This window comes from Leptidea sinapis, chromosome 3, assembly GCF_905404315.1.
Source record: "Leptidea sinapis chromosome 3, ilLepSina1.1, whole genome shotgun sequence".
NCBI classification, from domain to species: domain Eukaryota; kingdom Metazoa; phylum Arthropoda; class Insecta; order Lepidoptera; family Pieridae; genus Leptidea; species Leptidea sinapis.
Genome location: NC_066267.1, coordinates 5,509,819 through 5,536,352, shown reverse-complemented (window position 1 = coordinate 5,536,352; position 26,534 = coordinate 5,509,819). Strand labels below are relative to the sequence as shown.

Sequence of the window (26,534 nt, the reverse complement as noted above, 5' to 3'; positions counted from 1 at the left end):
AGGTGGACAATAGAGACCACCAAATCGAAAAGACCACCAGGTAAAAGATGCACTGGTATACCAAAGCAGAGATGGGCAGATGACATCGTGCAGGCAGTGGGGAGAAACTGGATCCATCAGAGCAAGGATAGGGAGAAATGGAAAAGTAGGGGGAGGCCTATACCCAATATGGGGTCCATAACCAAAATTATATAGAATAAATAATTAAGCTGGTCACTTTAAATAAAATTAAGAACTTTAAATTACTAACATTTGATTGTATATTATGGGTTATGGAATACATGGCTTATTATTATTATTATCCGAAATTACCCTGATGTTACTATATAATTATTATGTGTTAGTGTGATATAAAAACTACGTTGTGGTTTAATTGTTTCACAATTACCATTAATAGCGCGTGTGTGGTATAGCACCACCCCATTTCCTCCCGTGGGTGTCGCAAGAGGCGACTAAGGGATACAAACGACGGAGGGTCGGCAGCACACCCTTTCGTTATTTGCACACCATCTACTGCGATCGCCATCCCGTCTGCCACGCGTGGCAATTATGGCAAAAACTCCCTAAACATGACTGACAGACACAATAAGGCCCCGGCCGCCAGTCCCCGGCGGCCCCGCTCGTAGTGGCCACGGTAGCAGCCACATAAGCGACGGGGCAGGGGGTGCTAAGAATCCCCGGGTGCGGCAACGCTACCACAAACGAGGACCATTGCCTCTGGCAACATACAATGTCAAGAAACTGCGGACCGACGAGACTTTGGAGGAAGCTGTGAGCAGATTACGATGGGATGTCGTGGGGTTATCTGAGGTCCGAAGACAGGTTGAGGACTCGATAATCCTAAATTCCGGACAAATGCTCTATTTCCGGGAGGGCGACCACCAGGGTGGTGTCGGGTTCCTCGTTCACAAGTCTCTCGTCAACAACATAACTGAAGTGGGGAGCGTGTCGACTAGGGTAGCGTACCTAATACTCAGAATACAATACTGAATGGTATTCGTTGAAGGTCATCCAGATTTACGCTCCGAATTCGATACACTCAGACGAGGAAATGACACTGAAGACCCACTTCAACGTTGTCATGACAGACTTCAACGCAAAACTGAGCAAACGTAGCGGCAATGAGTTGAGAGTGGGGCAACTTGGTAATGGAAATCGGAACGCCCGAGGCCAGATGCTGGCTGACTTCATGGAGAATGAGGATCTCTATGTGATGAACTCCTGCTTTATGAAGCCAGAACAACGCAAGTCGACTTGGATCAGCCCAGATGGTGTCAACAAAATGAGATCGACTTCATTATGTCGACCAAGACATATATTCAATGATGTCTCCGTGATCAACTCAGTGAAAACTGGGAGTGATCACCGCATAGTAAGAGGCACATTGAAGATCAATCTAAAACTCGAGCGGTCTCGACTGGTGAAGTCTACGTACGCTTCGGAGCGTATCAAAACCCCACAGAAACATCACAGACTGACATAACCCTTCAGTCCCTGGCCGATGCTTCCCAGTATAGGCAACTAAATAGACAGATCTCCAAGTCATTGACTCGTGATATACACCGCAACAATACAGATTGTGTGAAGGCGGCCATAGAGCATAAGAAAGGCTCCAAAGTATTCCCACGAAATTTGTTTAATGGGCAGAGCCAACTGACGAAGCTGCAGACTGGGTCGTTTTGTCTAAACCAGAAATTTTGAGGGAAATCGAGAAGTTCTACGGACAGTTATACACGATCGCACGGGTACCTGGCTGAACCAACAAGGCTGAAGACCCAAGAGCTACATTAACCCGACACTATACTGAAGATATCCCAGACCTGTACGAGATTAGTATGGCTCTAAAACAGCTTAAAAACAACAAGGCGCCGGGTGATGATGGAATTACAGCTGAGCTTCTGAGAGCTGGTGGTAAAGACCCTTCAGAAACTATTCAATCCCGTCATCCTCGAGGGCAAAACGCCGCAAGCCTGGCACAGAAGTATAGTGATGCTGTTCTTCAAAAAGGGCGATAAAATGCTTTTGAAGAACTATAGGTCCATATAACTTCTGAGCCATGTATGTACATAAGCTGTTTTCTAGCTTATCACCAATCGTATCGTAAGCAGGTTTGACGACTTCCTGCCTCCTAAACAAGCCGGATTGCGAAAAGGATTTAGCACCATAGACCACATACATACGCTGCGGCAGGTTATACAGAAGACAGAGGAGTATAACCAGCCACTATGCTTGGCGTTTGTAGACTATGGGAAAGCCTTTGATTCGATCGAGACCTGGGCTTTGCTTCAGTCTCTCTATACGTGCCACATTGATTACCGATATATCGAAGCGTTTGTATAGAATCGCGACCATGTCAGTCCGTCTCCAGGATCAGATCTCGAAGCCTATCCGACTGCAGCGGGGAGTCACACAAGGCGATGTCATATCGCCCAAGCTGTTTACCGCTGCGTTGGAAGATGTCTTTAAGCTTCTGCACTTGAACGGACTGGGCATCAACATCAACGATATGGACAACCATGGAAGACTTGAGCAATAAGCTCAAGTCAAGCAATGGCCTCAATACAGCTTCCCAAGGAGTAGGTCTCAAAATGTACATGGATAAGACGAAGATCATGTCAAATGGCCATGTCGCACCTACTCCCATAACAATTGGGAACTGTACTCTCGAAATTGTCGACGAGTACGTCTACCTCGGACAAACAATCCAGTTAGGCAGGTCCAATTTCGCGAAAGAGATCAATCGTCGAATGCAATTTGGATGGGCAGCGTTCGGGAGGCTCCGTAAAATCTTCTCGTCCCAAATACCAGTGTCTGTACACGAAGGTTTTCAACCAGTGTGTGTTGCCAGCGATGACTTACTGTACGCAGACGTGGTCGCTAACTATGGGCCTTCTGAAAAAGATCATGGTCACTCAGAGGGCAATGGAGAGGGCTATGCTCGGACTTTCCCTGCGAGATCGAATCAGAAATGAGGAGGAGAACCAAAGTTACAGACATAGTCCAAATGATTGCGAAACTGAAGTGGCAGTGGGCAGGGCACATAGTTCGACGGACAGATGGCCGTTGGGGCAGTAAAGTTTTCGAATGGCGACCACGTACCGTAAGAAGCAGTGTTGGTAGACCCCACACAAGATGGACCGACGATCTGGTCAAGATCACCGAATTACGTTGGATGAGGGCAGCGCAGGACCGATCGTCGTGGAAATCTTTGGGGGAATACTTTGTCCATAAGTGGATGTCTTCCGGATGATGATGATAAGTAGCGTTCGCAAATAGTAAGTTTTGCGCGACCATTTGGGCCAAATAGACATTAATATTTGTTTGATTTACGATCTTTATTAGCGAATAACAAAACTGATCACTTTTTTACATTTAACAACTCGCACCACCGGCCGACCCGAGGGGAGTAGCCATACGCAGGAGTTCCTCTTTGTCAGATTACAAGTCCACGCTGCCATGTGCATTTTAATAAAACTAGTTGAAGGCTGAAGCCTCAAGCCGCACAGTTCCCTAGGACCTAGAGTCTGGACTAAATGTAGTTGCGCGTTTGAATAAAGGTCTCGTAAAATTGCTGAACTGTTCCGTTATTTAATGCAAAAAGAAATCTGTCTCGTCAAATTATTCAAAAAGATGGCGATTGGCTTTCATATGAAAGTAATTAGAATCACATTATTTATAATCACTTTTTTTAACATAAAATTAAAAATACAATATATTAATAACGATCGTGTCGTTTCAGATTTATATGTAATATTTAAAATATGTAGGTAATAAAAAGAACACAACAGAAATGATTAATGTTTTATTAACGAAATAAAATAATGTCATATTAATAGTTTATTACATGCTGGTCTCAAACAAATTAAAATTGATAGGTCGGTAGCACCAAGATCAAATCTATTGCTAATGTAATCAAAACAATGTGGATTTATTTTTGTTATTAACAAGCTCATTTGTTTCTCGGCGCTTTAATACAAAACTAATATAAAAATAGCTCTATTTGTTTATATATATACATATGTATTATATAGGTCACGGACTAGTAAGAAAATAAAGACTCCGTGTCACCTTACATAGCAGTGAGGCACCAAAACAAGCCGGTAAACGTGTAAATACATAGCCCCACGCATACACTTACACTAATACAAGCCGATCGGTCGCCATTATGAGATTTTTCATCGTCTGTGATAGATCAGTTTGCGTCGCAATAAAATATTTTAAAACTGCCGTCGTGCGTTGTAAATACAATAATATAAAAGTATTTGTGGACATATGATTATTTAAGGGAGAAAAAATTGTGTAACTGGTATACCCCGTAACCGCACACACACTAGCATAAAGGTAATATCACGGCGCGGAGCCCTTCTTTTTTTACTAGTCCGTGATATAGGTGAACACATACAATAGGTACCTACTACACACAAAGAGGGGTTTCAGTTTATTGCAGCTACTAAGAAATGCAAATTTAGGACACTTTATAAATTGCTTCATATGCATACATGATGCTATTATAATGTACAAGGCCTATAACCAATCAATGATGTATATATTCTACCAGCCATCTGTGTAATTCAGGTATCTATGCTATCTATAGAGTACCTAGTCAGTCCAGGTAATGTATGTAATATTATTTATATGGTGCAATACGCATACTGTCCGCTAGCTACGAATGGTATATATAGATTTTATTTTTATTTTTTAATGAACTACATTCAAGGTAACACGGTAATTATTGTAAAGATCTTCACAATTTTAAACTAGATAAATATTTAACACTATTTATTTTTAATAATTAACAAAAAATTGCTTATTGTTCAAAAAATGTGCAATTTAATTATATTTAATGCTCCTCTTAAATTTTGGCCAGAACAACACGTTTTGGGTAGCTCCAAACTTCTTACGAAAGATTTTTTAAATTTTAAAATGATCAAATAAATTAATTTTACTAATACATTACCCGGCTGTAGGGAAAATATCGGAATATACATTGCCGGTAACACACTTAATAAGTCCGTACATTGATTAGAATGAAATAAAAAAATGTCATTTTTACCAACGTCTAGATAGGTATATCTTTAATTTATGAGAGCAACCTTTTTTAACATGAGCTAAATTTAAATACAAATATAGTATCTGACACAACCGAATAAATTTATTAATTTGTTCTAAACCCCTTGTTGATTTTGCTAAATTCCATCTACTTGGTAATAAAGTTTATTGTGTGAGTTGGTTATTAGAATAAATCGGGGTCTTTACATTCTTACAATTAACAATATTTCAGTTTAAAAGAAATAATACAGAACATTTAAATAATACTCAATCTACATTACATAATCTTCGTATTTATTGTAACGGCACGTCTTGTGTGTAGTGCCATAAGGCCCGTTATCCACCAAAGCGGAGAGGAGATGTATTTTGATAACCAATCAGATTTCGTTATTTCCACATCTCTCTACTTAGCTTGGATGGAAATGGATCAAGCGGAGAGAAGAGGAGATGTCTCATTTTTCTATAAAATAATGTGCCGCGTCGAGCGATCAAGCGATGCGGCAGTACGGAGATGCGTACTTTTTTAACGACATGACGGCTTCCTTTCGTAGAGACACTACTTGACTGGTTTCGAGCTCTGACTTTGTTGGAAATAACCTGACAAACTTTGTGGCTATCTCCTCCCCTCTATGCTTTGGTGGATACCGGGCCTAAGGTCTTTTTCATTCTGCCTTTTGGTCATCTTGTAAGCCCTTTTCTTTACAATAGCGATATTAATTAAAGAGAGATGAAAGAAGTACACACTGTTAACCAAGAAGCGATTTAACCGTTAGCTGTTAACGAATACACAATAATTAACACTTACCCTATTATACAAAATATAATTGTTAATTAAATAACAAGGTTACAGACTTAGAATTCATCACGAGAATTATAAGAAAACATTATTATATACATTTAAAGTACTTACAATTCAATAGATAATGCTAAATGTACGTCAAACCCTTTACAAAATACTCGAAATCTCCGCACACGACTAATTTGTAATTCTGAAAATTTCAGAACTGATTAGTTCACGATGGAATGATAGATATGATTATCATGACAAATATATATTCACGATTTAATAATAGTTTTCAAAGATTATTTAAATAAAAATCGAATACTATTTTGGCACACTAAAAACTCATATATATTTCTCAATACATATGAGTGCCAAGCCTTGCTATGCCGTCATAAAGAAACTGTTTAGTTACCAACACGAAATAAATTAGGTACGCGGCACTTACAAAATATATAGATCGACTTATTAAGGTATGGGTAGACTGCACCGCATCTGCTACAAAAGTTACATAAAATATCAGCATTCGTAACACACAAATGTTAAGGCGCCGCCAAGGCACGTCTCCGTAGAACTTTTACCTAAACCGGACACTGGTGCGAATTTTAGCTAGTATTAACTTTTTAAATGTTTATAGTCCAGTTCGTTACAACTTCAAAATATGCAAAAAAGCGCATAGCTAGAGATATCAACAGAAATAGCTAACGGTACAATATACCTAAGCGGCGATTCACTAATTCGATATGGTCAGAGTCACCACCGAGTGTAGTCAACAGGCAAACATCTGGCACTTCGTTCAGACTAAGCAACGACACCGACGCTAGTTGTATCATCACGGCGTTTGCACTTAGAACATTTCTTGATTCATACAATACCATCACATTAAAATTAATTTGTCAACTTGTCTATAGAGGGCACTGATTGATACACAGACCCGCTTCGCCCGACTACACAGTAGGTAGCCGCCAATCGCCATCTTGTTTATTAATTTATTTGCCGCCATCGCTATGCTTATTCATTATTGTTGTTGTTTGGTGTTCGTTGCGTGTTGAGTATATACTGATTTCCGTTTATTTCCTTAAAATGCAAAGAGCATAGTTCCCAATTGACAGACTAGATATTTACTATATCTATGATATATTTTATATGTGCAGAAACATCAATAAAATACTTGGAGGAGCAATTTCAACGCACGATGAGAATATAATGCAAACATTCGCTATACAGTATTACAATAAAAGAATATCGAAATAATATGTTTTTTTATTGTAACTTAAGTTCGGAATATCTACATTTTAGTAATTCTGCCATTAAATTTATGGCGGAATTCCTGTGTTTTACACACATTTTTATAATAATACAATTAAAACAACCATAATACAGGTATTTATGTTATACGTATATGTAGGTATAACCGAGAAAGTTTCGTCAACTTCCCACGCGATGTCGCTTTCGCCTTGAAATTGACTGACAACTCTATACCTATATTATATAATGTACTCTGTGTATATGATTGTTAAGACGAAGAAAGGAACGAAGGCTAGCGGGCTTTGGGACATTTGCATTGTAGGACGATGAAATGTCATGCTGTGCCGTTGTATAAGTCGGCCTCTCCGTCATGAGAGTGTTGAAATGCACGGAGTTTTCTCAGGTTCCCTTCTTTTATCCAATAAGGCACATCTATCACCACCACCACGGGTACCACAGAAACATAGAACGATCCTATCCTGTGTTGACACACATATATACACTACCTCGCATAATTGTATGCGGCGCTAAATTCTCACTCATTGTGTTTTTAATAGAAACTACGATTCTTCAACTTTCGAACAGAAACCATGAGCTAGTGGACCGCTATCTTATTTCATACACCGACGTGTTAAGTTTATGTTGAGATAAAAATTTTGCAATAAAATATTTATAAAATAATAATATAAATGTAGTATGAACGACCCGGAATACGTTCCTAGTATAATATAATTGTATAGTAAGGCCGAAAACCATTATAATACCCAAGAGTAATAATAAAATATTTCACAGCTTATACATAATGAAATTTATTTGATTCTCATCCTTTGGTTGTGATTCGGTGAGACATGAGTTAAAAGAGCTTTGGTAGCTGACGTATGATACAAATGGTCTAGTTGACCAGCTAACGTCAGGGTGTCGAGTTTAAGTGACGGTGTGCGCGCGCATCGTATTAGTTCACTCTGATAATTATTCCCTAACGCGCCAAAAAAAATAACTACAAAAATATTCAACGAACAGTTTTTACTTTGTAACGGTTTCATTATATTTGTTTTTGTACCTTTGCAATTTGAAACTCGTCAGCAATAGCGGTTATAGGCGACAGCTGAATTTTTATAATATATTAAGTGTAACTAAGACAATTTATTGAAGTAGACGTTATTTTGCGGAAATCCATAATTATCCTAATGTTTTTAAGTTTTCTTGAGTGTTAATTCCGCCAATATTCGTCTTCAAACAATCAAGACACCCACACGAGCCATCCTCAGGAGATATTGACTCACCAAACTCTGGCACGAGACTTTTTGAGTCTTGTCAAGAAAATTCAAAATATTTGGATATAACTAAGACATTATGTGGATTCCATGATTTGATACAGTTCAAAAGAAAAGGGTTTATAGAGATATAATAAAGGGAAACATATACGTCATTAAAGTCCGAACAAGAAGAGATGGCGTCGTTGAAATTCTCGGCCGTTTGAAAAACTAACGTCTACAGATATCTCGCGAGTTGAATGCAGAGTTCAGTAATTATTATTATTAACATTTTAACCTAATAATTAAATATCAGATTTTTGTTCTGCCTTTCTTCAACACACATGTTTTAAAACATTTTCCGCTATTTCTTGTGCTTAGCAATGAATAACAACTCTTTTTTTGGAAAAAAAACTCCCGGATCACTCATTATTAAAATCCCAAAAAATAACAAGGGATCACAACTTTAGTATTAACGCGATGACACAGTAATTAATGACTACAGCACAGCACTACACTGCAGGCGAGGCGTGCGGACAGCGGGGGGAGATTTTTACCACAGACCCGGACTGCATTCAACTCGCGCGCTTACTGTAGACGGATCAGGTACTTATTGGCGGGATTCCACTGTCACAGATGTTCAAATAATTATCTGTAAGCTGTGAACAAGCCGATGCACATATACCCTTAGCGTTGCTTCGTTGCGGGCTATGTGTGTGTTTTTTATTGTGTACAACTCAGCTCTTAAGAGTGTCGTTGCGACTCTGAAAATTTATTTTATTATATATTATTATAGTCAGGTACATTGTTTCTTCGATATTTGTTTTGTAAATGGTAGGTATTCTATGTTTTCTTTACTGTCACTTTGTGCACCGCAACTACATAGTGCATATTTATATTTCGAAACCGCAGGTGTGTAAAGTGTAGATTTATATCAACGTAACTAAGGCTCTATTCAGCTATGGTGACTGATTTTGAAAAACGTTTCGATAATCGCCAGAAGTTTCTTTACGACTATTTCCAAACAAAATTCGATTTTTGCAGACAATAAAACAACAAGAAAAAAAGTTATGTGATATGCATGTGTCATGACGTCTTCTGGTGACGTGACTACTGTCATTAAAAATAATCAATCGATACTAGAACGAAATGTCAAGACGGTATTTTTACGAATATGAGGGTTTCACTGTGTTGGTGTTTGAGATAACGTGGAAGATGGCTGTTTTTCAATTCAATTAAAAAAAATAATAACTCGCATCTTAGAAGCATTTCGATATAAGTAATAAAAAAAGAAACATAAAAGGCAGTGACATTCTATACATATTGACAAATCATTTCGAATAAAAACAAAGCCGAAATATGGAACATGCCACAAATTACACCAGAACAAATTTCGACTGCTGCCTCTATACATTGCCGCATTTACTCCAGTTGCTTAAATATTCTTGGTCAATAAACAGCAATGTAAAACATTAATTCAGCTCAGGTTTTATTCGGACAGTGACAGTTGACATACGACTATAGAGAAAAGTATGCTGATCTCGTACCAATTATTACAATGGAAGGAGCTATCGCTTGTTTTGAAGTGTTGCCACTCTGATACTGTGTATATTGTCATCTTTGACCATTTATTTGCATGATTAATAAGAATAGCTCATGTGAGTTGGCAACGTCGCACTGTACATGTAAATTGTGGCAGCTTGGGTGATACCGAGTTGGTCTAGTCGGTCAAAACATTACGATTTTGCGCGTAAATTAAGTAAAATATTCATAAATTTCATTGGTTTTGTTAAAAATCTATTGAAAAGGTAAAAATATTTCAAATGTAGCTGTACTTTGTTCATCAAGAACAACAAAATTAGTTGTTAAAAAAAACCAGAATTATCATGTCATGGGTAAGTGGTATAACAGCTATTTATTGACTATACTTAGTGATTTTATATTAGATATTCGATAAAATTAAAGATTTACATGTCCTCAGTATGATAGTAAAACTATAACTACTACTAGTAGAAATGATATACGCACATAATAAGTAATTGGTGCGCATTTGAAGCTGTCACTCCGTCCATTGTAATAATTGGTCCGAGGTGCTGACATTATCTTTAACCATACTTCTGCCATTCCGGTATCAGACTGCGAATGATATGTCCGTAAATGTGAATAGGTCATTGCATAAATGATTTGATTCTTGTTATATCAAAATTCAACAGAGGTGATAAAAAGTGCCCGTAGTTTAATGTTCCTTCGTGTTCCCTTCTTCGCGTCCTAGCGAAGCTCTCTAAGAAAAAAGTAATTGTTTGAAACGTGCAGCGATTGATAGATTGACAAATGACAGCTATAATCTTGTAAAAAACGAAGATAGCCAAATTCCCCTTCGTTTTACGGCCGCTCCCAATATACTATCTACAGATAGAGATAAATTACTACCTTCCACTGTCAGTAATTAGCTGTCAATAATGTGAAGCTGTCCCAATATACCCGATAAGTCATTCTTATCGCCTTATATTAGGACGCGTGAATTGCATTTTCCATACAAACTTTACATCGCTAGTATACTAGCTATACGTCGTTCCATTGACGGACAGCGTGCACGGAGTTATCGTCGATAAATTTATTGCGACAGAAAAGTCAACGATAGTTACGATTTTTATCTCAAGTAAGGCCGTTAAGCAACTGTTCGCTTTCAAAGTTTGCCAGGTTATTGTCTCTCTATGTTCTTCGTCATATTGTAATTGCTATTTCAAACTATGTCAAATGTAACCAAGTTTCAATATATCTCCGGCAGTACCTGTCACTCCGTACCCGTGTCGGCGGTCGTCACTAGTCGTCCCACTCTCCGTCGCTGGTCGCCTCACTGTCCGAGTCAGACGAGTGTATCGCGCGGGCTCGTTCCTGTAACGCTTTGGCGAGAGCGCCCGCCAGCCCGCAGGCCGGCGGTCGCTCGTCCACCGAACTACTGCCGTTGGCTGCTCGATTCACCTGTCGTAATAAAACATGTATTAATGGTATGATAATATACTATTCTAGCTAGCCTAGTGTTCTCTCAAAATCTCCAAAATCTTTTAAAAAGTGCAACAAAAATGATGGTAACACCTAATAATTGAAACGCAACGCCATTAGACATACCAAGATTTACGATCCATACGTCACTAGAACGGTTGCCTCAGCTGGTAAGAGCGCTCGGAAAGAACCCGAGAGGTCACGGGATCGAGGCCCGCATCATTCATAAATTTTGGTTTTAAAATTTAATTTCTATAATTAATCCCAGAGTTTGGTATATGGATTATATATGTGGATATCACTTTAAAAATAACAAATTGTTTAGATTTGAGAGTGAAGATAGCTCCATCCTGTAGATGGCGCCACAAACTGAGAGTTGAACAAGACATACCAAGATTTACGAACCATGCGTCACTCGAACGGTTGGCTTAGTAAAATATATGAATATTCCCTACGATACGCAAAAGTGGTAAATAAAATTATTGATATAAAAGATCTGCAGTATGTATACTCACCGCTCTAAGGTTGATGCCCTGTCTGATTTCACTCAGCAGGTTACTGCGGCTGTCCTCAGCCACTGCCGGTTTCGCGACGTCCACGTGCTAAATAAACCAACAGGATATTTGCTCATGAATATTTAACAAATAATATAGATAAAGGGTAATCACATGCACTCAATAGAGCTTGTAGTGTTCATCATTTCGACAAGCCCTATAGGCAACGTCAGCCTTTCCATGCTTCTAATAGGCGCCAGATTGCGTTGAAGGTGTGGTTTTAGGCCACCAGCAATTTCTCTTTTCAGAATCCATCATTATACAAAAAAAACGTGGTTAAAGTATATCCTGTAAATGGAGCCAAAATCTGAGAGTTGAACACGTCATACCAAGATTTATCTTCCGAGTGGAGTCCGAGAAGCGCGGGTTTGATTTCAGCATCGTTCATAAATTTCGGTAACAAATTAATATGCATAATTGACCCCAGAAGTGAGCGATATCACTTTAAAAATAACAATTGTTGAAATCCATTATCCAGTGAATTTACAAAAAAATATGCAACACATTTTATTCAGAATTTGGCTATGTTGGCAGTACAAGCAATTCCGCTTAACCAAAAAAAAAATATGGTACGTTTTTAAAGTGATAACTCTCACTTCTAGGATTAATACACAAATAAAATCTGAAAAACAATTTGGGACTCGAACCCACGACCGTTCCGTGCCAGTGCTCACTTTAAAAACATAACAAATTGTGTAGATTTACAAGAGCGACACCTCAAGTCAATTTCCTAATATGCAAATATTGGGGTTGAGCACGTTATCAACTGTAAAGTAGATCCTGTAGATGAAGCCACAATCTGAGAGTTGAACAAAGCATACAAGATTTTATGACGATACGTAACTCGAACGGTTAACTCAGTTCGTTAGAGCACTGGCACGGAACGCCAGAGGTCGGGGGTTCGAGTCCCGCATCGTCCATAAAATTTTGTTTTTCAAATTTTATTTGTGTAAGAATAAGGGTGAGCGAGGACGTTACCCGTAGCGCTTTGTTTCCGCTGCGTATGCTCTCCATGAGAGCGGCGCGCGGGTCCTGCGGCGCCGGCGATGGAGGGGCGGCGGGGGCGGCGGGGGCGGCGGGGGTGAGCGGCGGCGGGGGAGGCGGGGGCGGCGGCGGGGCGCAGGGCGGCGGCGGAGGAGGCGGCACCGACGGAGGACCGCTAGATGGCGCTGAACACAAACATGGTCAAACTTAAATATACTTTATTCAATTGGGCTTACACTAAGCGCTTTTAAATCGTCATTAAAAATATTTAGGTGATTTGAATTACTGAATCTGATTTTTTTTATGATTTTTATGAAAATAAGGGACGAGACGAGCAGGACATTCAGCTGATGGTAATTGATACGTCCTGCCGGTTACAATGCAATGCCGATCAGGATTTTTATAAAACCCAAAAATTCTGAGCGGCACTCCAATTGCACTCGTCACCTTGAGACTAAAGATGTTAAATCTTATTTGACCAGTAATGTGACTAGCTACGGCGCCCTTCAAACCGTAACACAGTAATGTTTACACATTACTGCTTCACAGCAGAAATAGGCGCCGTTGTGGTAACCATAATCTAGCTGGCTTCCTGTGCAAAGGAGTCTCCCACTGGTGATTCTCATATATGTTCGGAAAAAGTAGAAACTCGTGAGTAAAATATACAAAACCTCAATGGCCACTCTTTTCAATCAAATAGAGTGTTTTACGATGGCTGTATTTACATATAAATAGTTTATAAGGTACTGTATCCAATTTATGAATCATGTTTCAATATCATGTTATAAAAAAGTAACAGTGGAAAGTAAATAGAACATACAACTTCAAATTAAACATGTATACACTATGTTAAACAAGCCATATATAAATGACACAGATATGAAGTTGTATGTTAAGACACCACTAAAAATTAAATAAAAACCCCTTTGATTAAATGCTATGATAAAAATTATGTATCATATGAAATGTTCTTAAAAATCTTGAGGACGCCTTAAGACGTCTCAATTATTCTACCCATAAACTTAGGTCACCGCCCTGACCTCGGTTCAATGGCGTATAGCTAAAATCAGCGGCGCCTCAAACGAATAAGGCAGTCGATGTTTATAATGAATACAAAACATTCGTCTTTGCCGCCGCCCGCACGCCCTGGGACATACATGAATGAAATGGGTGTGTGGGCGGGGAAAAATTAATATGACCGCAGGCAGAGGTGTCCAAACTTTTAAAATTGGGTACGCTAATAATCTCTTTTTCACTGTGTTTATTTCCTGAAAATCAATATTTATTTTTTTCTCACTACTAGACACGACATATACGCTTCAAGATACGGTAGTACAAATACTATAGTACAGGATTTATAAACAGCTTGTATAATACAGCACATGTTTTTAATTACTACAAAAACGTTTTAGAGTATACCTCTACTTTGAGCAATGCACGCTAAGTAACACAAAGTGTCATAAAAATCACGAGTGTAAGACGTAGCTTGTCACACACACTTAAGTATTAAACTTCGTCTGTTTTCATCTGTTATCTAGCAGCTAAATAAACAAAGCAGTTCTAAATAGACGATACATTATTTAAGGATGCTATCCTACTAATATTATAAATGTGAAAATTTCTATGTCTGGATGTATATTTGTACCTCTTTAACGCAAAAACTACTGAATGGATTCTGATGAAACTTTATAATAATATAGATTACACACCAGAATAACTCATAGGCTATGATTTATAAAGTTATAGTGTGAATTATCCAAAATATAAAATAAGTAGAAAAGAAATCTGCAATTTATATGGCAATGCAACGTTTGGCGGGTCAGCTAGTATAAATAATTTCGTGTAGTCAGTAAGTTGATCCCATGCTCTAATTTAAAACAACTAGAAGAAAAATTAAATATTACAATGGACAAAATCTTTTGTTGGCTAAATAATAATAATCTTGAACTTAATATTAATAAAACTTAAATTATACCTTTTAAACCTTATCAAAAAATAATAAATAATAATAATCTTGAACTTAATATTAATAAAACTTAAATTATACCTTTTAAACCTTATCAAAAAATAATAAATAATAATAATCTTGAACTTAATATTAATAAAACTTAAATTATACCTTTTAAACCTTATCAAAAAATAATAAATAATAATAATCTTGAACTTAATATTAATAAAACTTAAATTATACCTTTTAAACCTTATCAAAAATCCCTCTTAAATATATCATATTCTTACAGAAATTCACAACTTGAAACAGTTGACACAGCTACACTACTGGGAATTGATTTAGACTCACACTTGACATGGAAGCCATATCTACAGAAATTAAAAAGCAAAATGTCATATTTTACTTATGCTCTTTAACAACTAAAACGCGTAACAGATTTCAAATCTGCCCTTGCTGCTTATTATGCATATGCACTTTCTAGATTATCATATGGAATATTAATATGGGGAAACTGTAGTGAAATAAAATATATATTTATTCAACAGAAAAAATGTATCAGAATTTTAGAAAATATTCAGCAGATGGATTCATGTAGACCTTATTTTATTAAACACAAAATTTTAACTCTTACTTCAATTTACATCCTAGAAGCATATAAATTTGTTAAAAAACATTCGGACTTATACTCAACACTACCAAATAACAAGCGAAATAATAGAAATTTAAACAAATTAAAAATTCCCCAAACAAGTATGTCATTAGTGTCATCGAGCCCTCACCACATGGCAATAAAATTTTTATAATCACATCCCAAACGAAATTAAAAATAAAGAGAAGCCTTCTCTATTTAAAAGACATCTTAAAAATATTTTAGTTTCAAAATGCTTCTACAATTGTGAGAATTAGTTACAATATAGTATAAGAATGTATAAGACTTGTTTATTTTATGTATAACATTGCTGTGCCCTTGCAGGGCGTCACATATTGTCTACCCATTAATGTACCAACCATTCTACTGTAAAATGTGACTTGCAATAAAATATTTTGATTTGATTTGATTTGAAAAGTTAATCCAATACTCACGGTGTGCGGGTCGGGGCGGCGGCGCAGTCCGCAGCGAGGCGGGTGGCGGCGGCGGGGGCGGAACCGCACGGGACGGCGGCGGCGGTGGGGCTCGGGACGCTACGACAACACATATTGATAGTACTTTATGAACAACTTGATATTACAAAGGGTATGTTCCGATATGCACTGCGACACATGTACACTGTGACGTCAATTTACAGCCAGTTATACTAGTACCGTTCCGTACCGTATTTAAAACGGAACGCAATCCCGTATACCGTCAGCCGCATTTTTTAACGCAGCATTCGAATGAGTGTATTGAAGTTTTCTAGTTCATTAAAAAAAAAACGGTTGTTGGAGTACTGTCAAATTAAAAATATTTGGGATTGAAATGTAGGTATTGTTTATAAAACGTTAGGCACTCGAGTGGTTTTGACTGATCACGTGGTCAAAGTACTGCAAGTACCTTACCTCGAAAACACTAGCGATTTCGCGCTAAAGGCCACAGTAGAATATGACTGCGATTTATGACGTCATATATTTCCCTAGGGTACTGCGGCAATATACTGGCAATCCATAACGAAACGAATTTTTCTAGAGTGATAGCACTGTGCAGTACTCGCAGTGCATATCGGAACATACCCAAGTAATATGCCTCACTTCTGGGATTAATTACACAAATTAAATTTGTAACCAATATTTATGAACGATGCAGGACTCGATTTGCGCGTCTCCGGTTCCGTCCCAGCGCTCTTCCACCGAGCCAACCTTTCGAGAGATAAATGATTCGTAAATCATGATATGTCTTGTTCGACTCTCAGATTGTGGCCCATATGATTTCATCATCCCGCATCGTTTACCATCATCCATCTACGTTCATATATTTTGGTAACTAATTTAACACGTTGGTGTACAGTACTTTGTCAGTGGTTGCGGCTACAGAGACACTACTTATTTTCATAAATTGCCTACATGTTATAACACATTGTTATAACACATTAAAAAAAATATATGATCTGATACAACGGCCTTAGACGTAGACGCTTTTTTCCGTATTGTCATTTAATTTCACGATGTTCATTGAGTTGAGTCTAGTCAGAATATGAAGTTTTGTCAGCATAGACATCTGTATAACTAGACGAAGAGCATGTTGACACGTCAGATGATATAGCAGCTCTGGACTGTCGCATAAATCGTGTATATGAGGCAAAAGCTTCATTGCCTAAACTCATGGATCCGGCACGGGATGTTTGATACTGATCGTCAGATACGTACTGTCCATCACCAGCAAATGGGTCTTGACTCGATTCAAATAGGTCCTGAAGTCGTTTTTTTTTTTTTTTCATACGAGTCTTGAGATATTTGCAAAAAATTTAGTTACAAATTTAGTACAACAAACATTATCAACGTAAATACGTTGTTTAGATTTGCAACTAGTCTCTAATTAGTATTTAGTACTTATGCATAAAACAATTAAATTTCATTGAAAACAAACATTAGTTACTTTTTATATAAAAAATACGCACGAAAACATATAGCAACATGTCGGAACACCGCAGCGGTGCAATACTCGACTGATCGTATGAAACTATGACGCCCACGAGCGTAGTTTGCTTAGGGAGGGGACCATAAAAAACGTGAACGTGAGCGTGAAGGTACATTATTTGGCGATTTTTTGGAAATTGTCTTGTGACAGCACTAAAGTCTTAATTATACCTGTGGTGACAGTAAAACATGGCGTTCTTTATGATAGTATGGAAAATTAGTCGTCGTTTGGCGTACTGCCGTATCACTTTTAGCTACATAGACGCCTGTGACCGTTACTGTCCACCAACGTGTTAATTTGTTTATCTACACCCATGCTTTAAATCTTCTATTACAGATTCTGAAACAGTTAGCTTATTGCCAACATTAAAACACCCAATGTTCTAATAACCATTACATCATCCAAAAGAGTGTTGTAATTTTGTACTGAATTTCATAACAACACTCCTTTGTTTTTTTTCGATCCCTTCATGCGCAAAGAGTTTCAACAGACAGCCACATTCTTATTGCTCGATGCGTGGCATCTGTATGAATTTCAAAAAAAGAACATTTTGGTTTACGCGCGTTCCACACTTTCAGAAGGTCGCGCGCCGTAAAAAAAAATTAGTTTATTCGAATCCCCGCCATTTTTCTTCGATATTTTTATTGTTTTGTTACAAAAAAATGAGCAATTAATTTCCAAAAGAACATAATATTCAAGTGAATTTTAATTATTGCACTATACAAAATGTAAATTACTACTAAAATAAATAATTCTTTCATTAATACTTAGTTTATTTGTACATAATCAGTAATGGATGATATTATGTTACTACTGGGACTGGCTGTTTTAATGTTAGCAGTAAGCTAACTGTTTCAGAATCACTTAGAGGATTCATTTTTTGGGTGTAGATAAAGTCTTGTATGCAACTGTTGATAATTAGGTATTAAAACACTCGTGTGATACTATTATCACACTCGGCTTCGCCTCGTGAGATAAATCCACATTCGTGTTTTAATACCTCTTATTACACAACAGTTGCATAAATAACTAAAAATAAATAATCCCAGGAGAGAGGGATCTACAAATAGTCTACAGCAGCAGGTCGGAGTACTCACGCGGAGCAGGGGGCGGGGCGTGCGGCGCGCGGGGCGGGGCCGGCGGGGCGGGGCTGTAGCTCCGGGGACACTCGCTCACTGGAACTAAATATATTGTTTAATACAGTTGCTCGAAAAGTAGACTATTGCAGGGACGTATAGCGTTCGGGATGTGGGCTATTACATTTTCTTTCCCAACTGTCAAAATAATGCCTATTGAAAAGAAATAAACCAACCACGAAGTTTTAACAATAAGAAGTTTTTAGGATTCATGCAAATATTTCTAAAGAGAAGCTACTAATTTGTTTCAATATCAAATCTGATGATTTGATTCAATGAGTTAGGTTAGGTTTCATTTCATTTCATCTCATTAAATTTCATATCAATAAAAAAATATACTGAAAACTTGGCTGTATGGGCACAGTTCCCTTTGCCTACCCAGAATGGGTAAAGAAAACAAAAAAAAAACTTTGCTTATATTATTTTATGGTTGGCGCCATTTTGTGTTTTTAATATTCAATTAAAATGCTTAATTTTTTCGCAACTGTATTAAAAATAGTTGTTCAGTACACGTGCGAAACCGTCATTGCAACTTGTCCTGACTGTCAACCCTCAACTTCGGCTGAGCCTCGGCTCGGGTAGACTTTTGTCGGAACTCTATACAATGGCAGGTTTTCCGCACTCGTAATGAAATATACTATTTCACTTCTCATGCTCTGAAATTAATTATTTGTGCAAGATATAGGCTGCACAAAATGATTTTGGTGCACAAGTGCTTAAACGTATCTACTCATAAATGTATCTTATTAAGGCAAAGAAAATAATTACAAAATTTATTTAATAGTAGGCTGTATAGGTCTCGAGCCCAATCCTAATATCAATGTCGTAGATTAAAAAAAAGCGGCAGGAAACAGGACTTGTTTTTTCGTGCGATTATTAATTATTTCGTCAAATTTGCTAAAATTGTTAAAAATGTCTATGTTACTGTTTTATTTCATATCAATGGAAATGAAAAGCAGAGTTTATAACTCGTCCACAAAACCATTTAATTCTCGACATTGCTATCAGCTGGTCTCCGTGTCAACTTACATAACAGTGTGGCACCAAAACAAGCCGATTAACGTGTAAATACATAGCCCCACGCACACACTTACACTACTACAGCCCGATAGGCGGCCATTATGAGAATTGTCATCGTCTGTGACAGATCAGTTTGCGTCTCAATAACATATTTTAAAAATGCCGTCGTGCGTTATGCAAAAGTGTACGGCGTGGAGTCCTTCTTGTTTTACTTGTCCGTGGATTTATTATGTAATATCTTGGGAAAGTTGTTTACAAAGAATAAAACATGTTCTAGTTAGTTTTAGTTATAATTTTTCTTTTTTGGAACGAAGTTCCTTACGGCAGGCTTGGAGGAGATAGGGATTTTGCTGCGGGACCGAGCTGAAAAAAATGTGAAAGTAAAACCGTAAGAAAAAGTCCGTGGAATAAAACCGTTAAATGAGACGTGCGCAGGCGCGACAGTTGTATACACAAGCGAGTAGTGCATAATTTTGTAATTATTTCTATTTCTATGTAATTTTATGTTGTCAAACAAAAATAAAGAGACATATTTTGTTATTTTAATTGATAATTTGGATTACGATTTTTTTTATTTAACGTAATTTATTATTTCCTAAAATACTGAATGTCCTGTACTTAAATAAAAAGTAATCTGCAAAATTGAAGAGAAAAATCAAGAAAACCTACATAAAAATGAACACGAATTTTTTTTTACAAATTGTGTCGATTCTACATTAGCCGAAGGAACTTCGTTCCTACCTGGTGTCCCACGACACCACATCTTTAAATAAATTCATCATCTTTTATTCTTATTTTTTCGTAGCAATGTAATGTTTCATGTGTATGTCAAATAAAAGATATTATTATTAAATACGTGCCTTTAGACGTGTTGTCGTGTAGTTCCTCCTTAACGGCGTCGACACCGCCGTTCATGTTGATGAAGTCGTATATGAACTGCCTGGTGGCGTGGTCAGCCAACTGCTTCTCAGAGATCCCCGCCTTCACTAGGAACGAGCGCATCTCTGCCTCGTCCAGATTCTCCACGTCGAAGCCTGAATAATACACGTGTTAGTGAAACAAGTAAACAAGATGGCGCCTTCTATTGGCTCTATCGGTTTTCTTTAGTAAACGTCGGGTATATTGCAACGGTACGCCACGGCGGCGCAACCAGTCGCGCTGGTGGTGTATTAATTATATCTTCGTGTTAAAAATTACCTTTTTTCCCTACGAGATCGATACAGATATGAGCCCGTAGGAGAACCAAAGTCACCGACAGCCCAAATGATTGCGAAACTGAAGTGGCAGTGGGTAGGGCACATAGCTAGACGAACACATGGCCGATGGGGCACTAAGGTCCTCAAATGGCGACCACGTACCGGAAAGCGTAGCGTTGGTAGGCCGATGACAAGATGGACCGATGATCTGATCAAGATCGCCGGAGTAGGTTGGATGAGGGCAGCGCAAGACCGATCGTCGTGGCGGTCTTTGGGGGAGACCTTAATCCAGCAGTGGCCGTCTTCCGGTTGAAATGATGATGATGTTAAAAACAACACTTTTTTCTTCACGGGCGATATATGTAGGCAACTAATAAATACTTAATTGTATCTACTATTTGTACATACATACAGATAACGCGCGAGTTGAATGTAAGGTTCAGGAATGCGATAGTGCTGTGATCTAATTATAAAATATATCGATAACCATAATCATGATGACGATAAATTTAAACAATGCTTCAAAATTACCATTTTACTCTAGGTTAAAATGATGAAAAAAAAATCTTCATCATTTTAACTTATAGTTAAATCTCCAATTTTAGTTCTGCCTATCTTCAACACACATATTTAAAACAATTCTAGCGACACTATAAATAGTGTTTGGCGATGAATAAAAAATAGTTTTTTTTTTTTTGGAACGGAATCAAATGGACTCAGATCAGTCATTATTTAAAAAAAAAAACAACACGGGATCGCAATTTTCGTATTAACGCGATAACTCGGTAAGCGACGACTACGGCACAGCACTACACTGTAGGCGAGGCGTGCGGTCAGCGGGGGGAGATGCACCTGCTATTTACTCCAGGCCTTTAACTCGCGTGTTAACTGTTAAGTGATTTTGTAATAAATGACACTTGATTTTGTAAATATTGTTTTTAGTGGGCCTGGCATCACCTTTATTAGCATCCCAGCCGACGTGTGAAATATGCTTGAAGTCTTTCGGTGCGCTGATGTCAGCTTTCGTGAGTTTGCGAGCTTTCGGTTTCTTGCCCTTGAGCGTGTACCCCCCTCCTGTAAAGTTTATTATAACGTTATTTCTTTTGAATTTATTTTATAAAAATGAGGTACGAGACGAGCAGGGCGTCCATTACAATGCAGTATCGCTCAGAATTCTTGAAGAACTCAAAAATTCTGAGTGGCACTGCAATTGCAATCGTCACCTTGAGACATAAGATGTTAAGTCTCATTTGCCCAGTAATTTCACTAGCTACGGCGCCCTTCAGACCGAAACACAATAATGCTTACACATTACTGCTTCACGGCAGAAAAAGCCGCCGCTGTGGTACCCATACTCTAACCGGCATCCTGTGCAAAGAAGCCTCCCTGGTAATTTTAAATCCAAAACATCAGAATCATAATAATAAATAAATGCTGAGAAGCAATACCCAAAGCGACCAACTGTTTACGATATGTCAGTCAAAATCGGTTACAATTACAATAGATTAACTTTTGTATCGTTTTATAGGATTTATCTACACCCATGCTTTAAATCCTCTATTAAAAATTCTGAAACAGTTACCTTATTGCCAACATTAAAACACCCAATGTTCTAATAACCATTACATCATCCAAACGAGTGTTGTAATGTTGTACTGAATTTCATAACAACACTCCTATGTTTTTTTCGATCCCTTCATGCGCAAAGAGTTTCAACAGACAGCCACATTCTTATTGCTCGATGCGTGGTATCTGTATGAATTTCAAAAAAAGAACATTTTCGTTTACGCGCGTTCCACACTACCAGAACGTTGCGCGCCGTAAAAAAAAATTGGCTATTCGAATCCCCGCCATTTTTCTTCGATATTTTTGTTGTTTTGTTTACAAAAAATGAGCGATTCATTTTAAACGCTGCAAAAGAACATTATATTTGAGTGAATTTTAATTATTGCACTATACAAAATGTAAATTACTACTAAAATAATTAATAAATAAATAATTGTTTCATTATTACCTATTTATTTGTATATAATCAATAATGGATGAAATTAGGTTACTACTAGGACTGGTGTTTTAATGTTAGCAGTAAGCTGTTTCAGAATCTTTTAGAGGATTCATATTCTGGGTGTAATAAAGTCTTGTATGCAACTGTTGATAATTAGGTATTAAAACACTCATGTGATACTATTATCGCACGAGGCGAAGCCGAGTCCATCCAATCCATATTAGTATTTTAATAACCCTTATTACACAACAGTTGCATAAATAACTATTACGCGCTTATGTTTAAAATACGTATCTACAGTTACATATCAATTGCATATAATTTATACGAGAGCCTCTAGCTATTAAGCATTGCATGACAACAGGTCACGTTTATTAGATCAGATGCATGACAAGTTACGTTTAACACTCGAGATACGTATGTCACTTTGTTTTAGAGTGCGTGCGTTGCTGAAAATAGAGGTTAACAGATCGTCGCTATTTTTTACGACGTGTAGCTGTCAAAGTCTATCTAGGCGTATTAATTATCTAAGATCAATTGATATATATGTTAAACTAGTTGACCTGACACACGTTGTTCTGTTCATAATAAAAAAAAACTCTTGCGGATGGAATTTTGGAAAATCCGTTCTGAGCTGACCTCTACTCGGTGAAAAGAATATTCCTACCATGGAACTACCTGGGAATTGGATTGTCTTGATTCAGACCACAAACTTTCAAGGATTGGCCTAAGATTTAAATGGTCAGGGCGAGTGCAAGACGGATCGGAAATTAAAGATTTACGGGCTAACTCGACATGCAAAATGTTCATTAAGTAGTTGCTGCAGATCTGAAGAATTGCTATTATCATTGCTGCATTGATCTCTTGACATTGATCAAGTTATTTCTCCATGTTGCCCGTGAAAGATAATTGTAAAAATTTAAGCTGTGCATCTTCGAGATGTTGCAATGAGTGAATACGATGAATCTGTCCTTATATCTACAATATCAAAAGCAAAACCCGTATTACTGATTTATAAACACTTTTTTTAGAATTAGCATACACAATACATAGGAGTAAGTATAGTAGGTATGTTATTCTTCTACTATATTGTGTGTAAGTATGTAAATAAATAAAAACGTTGAATGTCCGATTAAATCCTCGTTCTTAGGTAGTCTGCCCCAAATGAGGTCATTTGGAAACAAACATTGTATTTTTGAGTGTTTTTTAGAAAATGGCAGCAAAATTCTTGCGTTTCTCCGCAGAATACTCGCAAACAACGTCCATCGGCCCAATGCGAAAGCTAGTATGCAAGCAGTAGTAGTAGTTGTTGATCTCTGAGGTTTTACTGGACGAATTCGTATTGCCAGCCGATCCGTTTTACGGGCTGCTACGCTTTGCTCTTGTGATTCATAGCACGACGTCGATCCATACTAACGCGGTTCTTTTCTTCAGTCCTTTCATTCGCAATGTTTCGAATCCTAGTTGCATTACGTTTTTGTCAGGAATAATTTGATCGTCTTAGTCGTGACATTGTTAATGATAATATCGGCACAATAAGCTAATAGTCACTCGCACACTCGAAACAAACACACCAACCAGTCAACTTGAATACTTCATTGAATTCTTTCTATTCTCGAGATGTCATGAAAATGTCAATCCATATAAAAGGTATCAGAAAATAATTAAGTTAAAAATAATTAATTACTAAGAGAAATCCAAAAAAAACAAACAACAGAAAAATTGGTCTAGCCGTTCTTGACTTAAATGGTGTAACTAACACAACTTTCTTTTATATATATATATATATATATATATATATAGATTAATTAGTAAATAAAACGCAAAATGAATGCTGGGAGAGATTCCTGCGCCGCTTCTACTCTCTCAGTGCGCCATTTGTTTCCGAAGCGACGGTAGTGTTAGAAATGACATGAAAAAGAATTTTTGAATCAATTTTGAGAAAATTTAATGCCTTTTTTATCGATGCTTACCGGACGTGACATTATTTTTGACAGGTTGAGCGGGGAGCGGAGCGGGCGCGGGGACAGGTAGCGGGGGCGGGGCCACGCCGTTCATCCGCGACGACGTGTTCGATGTATTCGACGAAGTACTGTTCGCGCGGCCGGCAAGCATAGACCGTTGTCTTCGTTCTGTAAAACAATAAAAAAAATATTATTATTTGTTTTTTTTCTTATGATAATAAGGGACGAGACGAGCACGACGTTCAGCTGATGGTAATTGATGCGCCCTGCCCATTACAATGCAGTGCCGCTCAGGATTCTTGAAAAATTCTGAGCGGCACTACAACTGCGCTCGTCACCTTGAGACATACGATGTAAGTCTCATTTGCCCAGTAATTTCGCTAGCTACGGCGCCCTGGAGACCGGAACACAGTAATGCTTACACATTACTGCTTCACGGCGGAAATAGGCGCCGTTGTGGTTCCCAGGCATCCTGTGCAATGAAGCCTCCCACTGGTATTGATGTAAGCAGTGCCTGTATAAACGATTTGTTATTTTAAGGTGATATCCTTTACTTCTGGGATTAACTATATAAATGTTATCCCCACCATCTAGATGTGTGGCTGTCCTCCACAGTGCGGTTTTCAAGCAGTTTCCTTCCAAGTACTACAAAGCTGTGGAATAAGCTTCCTTTTGCGATGTTTTCGGGACGATACGACATGGGTACCTTCAAAAAAAAGGGCGTACTCGAACCCGCGCCTCTTGTTTTCTGTCCGAGCGCGTTTACCAACTGAATCAACCGTTCGAGTGACACATTGATGGAGCCACAACCTGAGAGTGAACAAGACATTCGAAGATTTAAGATCATTTTTCTGGATGAAGATTTTAAGATCATATATATTGCCAAAGCCGTGATATTAACATTTCACTGGTCGACTTCCTTTCTTACAATTTAACGGCCGGGTTTTGAGCCTTCGTGAGGTCAGCATCTCCTGAGGATGCCTCGTGTAGAGGCCAAGCACTCTAAACTATATAAAATATGTAAAATTTTACCGGCTAGCCTGAAACATAAATATCTTCTACTTGTAAACAATTATAGTAAACAGGATCGTTTCACTAATTTGGTGCAACATAAGCCTGGCACAAGGTCATTGTCCAAAGGTAAATTTGAAATACCCATGGTACAAAATTACTATGGAGATAGAACATTAAAAAAACGAGTTCCATACTTACTCAACAGTTTACCCGAGGACATAAGACGTGAGCCTACACTTGTTAAATTTAAAAGTTTACTAAAAAAATATTTGTTAAATACGTTATAACCATTTATGTAAATTAATTGTATCAATAACTTACTTAATAATTTATAAGTTATGTTTATGTAAAGCGAATTACCTGCAGTCAAACTGCGTAAGCAGTTTTGCGGGGCATGGTTAAAAATAAATTGTAACTTTCATGAATAAATATATTACATACATACATACATACATACGTGTGTCGAATCTTAGCAGTATTTACACTCCCAACATTTGGATATTTATGGATTTCCACGAAATAACGGCTACTTCGATAAATTGACTTGAAATTTGGTAGGAATATTCCATTCGTCGTGTTGAGGTCGGTAGGTCGGATTGTACGAGTTTTAACCCCGCGTCGCCCCCCCAGACCGCGGGGGCGTTAAGGCGCGGTCGTACATAAGCATCTACAAAAATTGGTTTCTTAGAGAGTCGATTACAACATAACGCAATGAAAATATTCCGACGCAAAAAAATCCAGAACACAAAGAAGGACTTAAATAAA

General features: G+C 37.8%; 1 protein-coding gene across 1 annotated transcript in view; it reads right to left on the bottom strand.

Annotated features, from left to right (window-relative positions):
* Positions 1–11,131: 11,131 nt before the first annotated feature.
* The window catches only part of LOC126979490 (actin nucleation-promoting factor WASL-like), a 30,485-nt gene continuing 15,082 nt past the window's right edge, over positions 11,132–26,534 (bottom strand). Inside the window, exons 4-11 of the mRNA XM_050828815.1 lie at positions 24,765–24,923; positions 21,744–21,860; positions 20,451–20,624; positions 18,532–18,615; positions 15,907–16,005; positions 12,867–13,057; positions 11,850–11,936; positions 11,132–11,313 (exon numbers count right to left, since the gene is read on the bottom strand). Of these exons, the coding sequence (XP_050684772.1) occupies positions 11,155–11,313; positions 11,850–11,936; positions 12,867–13,057; positions 15,907–16,005; positions 18,532–18,615; positions 20,451–20,624; positions 21,744–21,860; positions 24,765–24,923 (1,070 nt within the window). The 3' untranslated portion in view covers positions 11,132–11,154. The remainder of the gene's footprint in view (positions 11,314–11,849; positions 11,937–12,866; positions 13,058–15,906; positions 16,006–18,531; positions 18,616–20,450; positions 20,625–21,743; positions 21,861–24,764; positions 24,924–26,534) is intronic.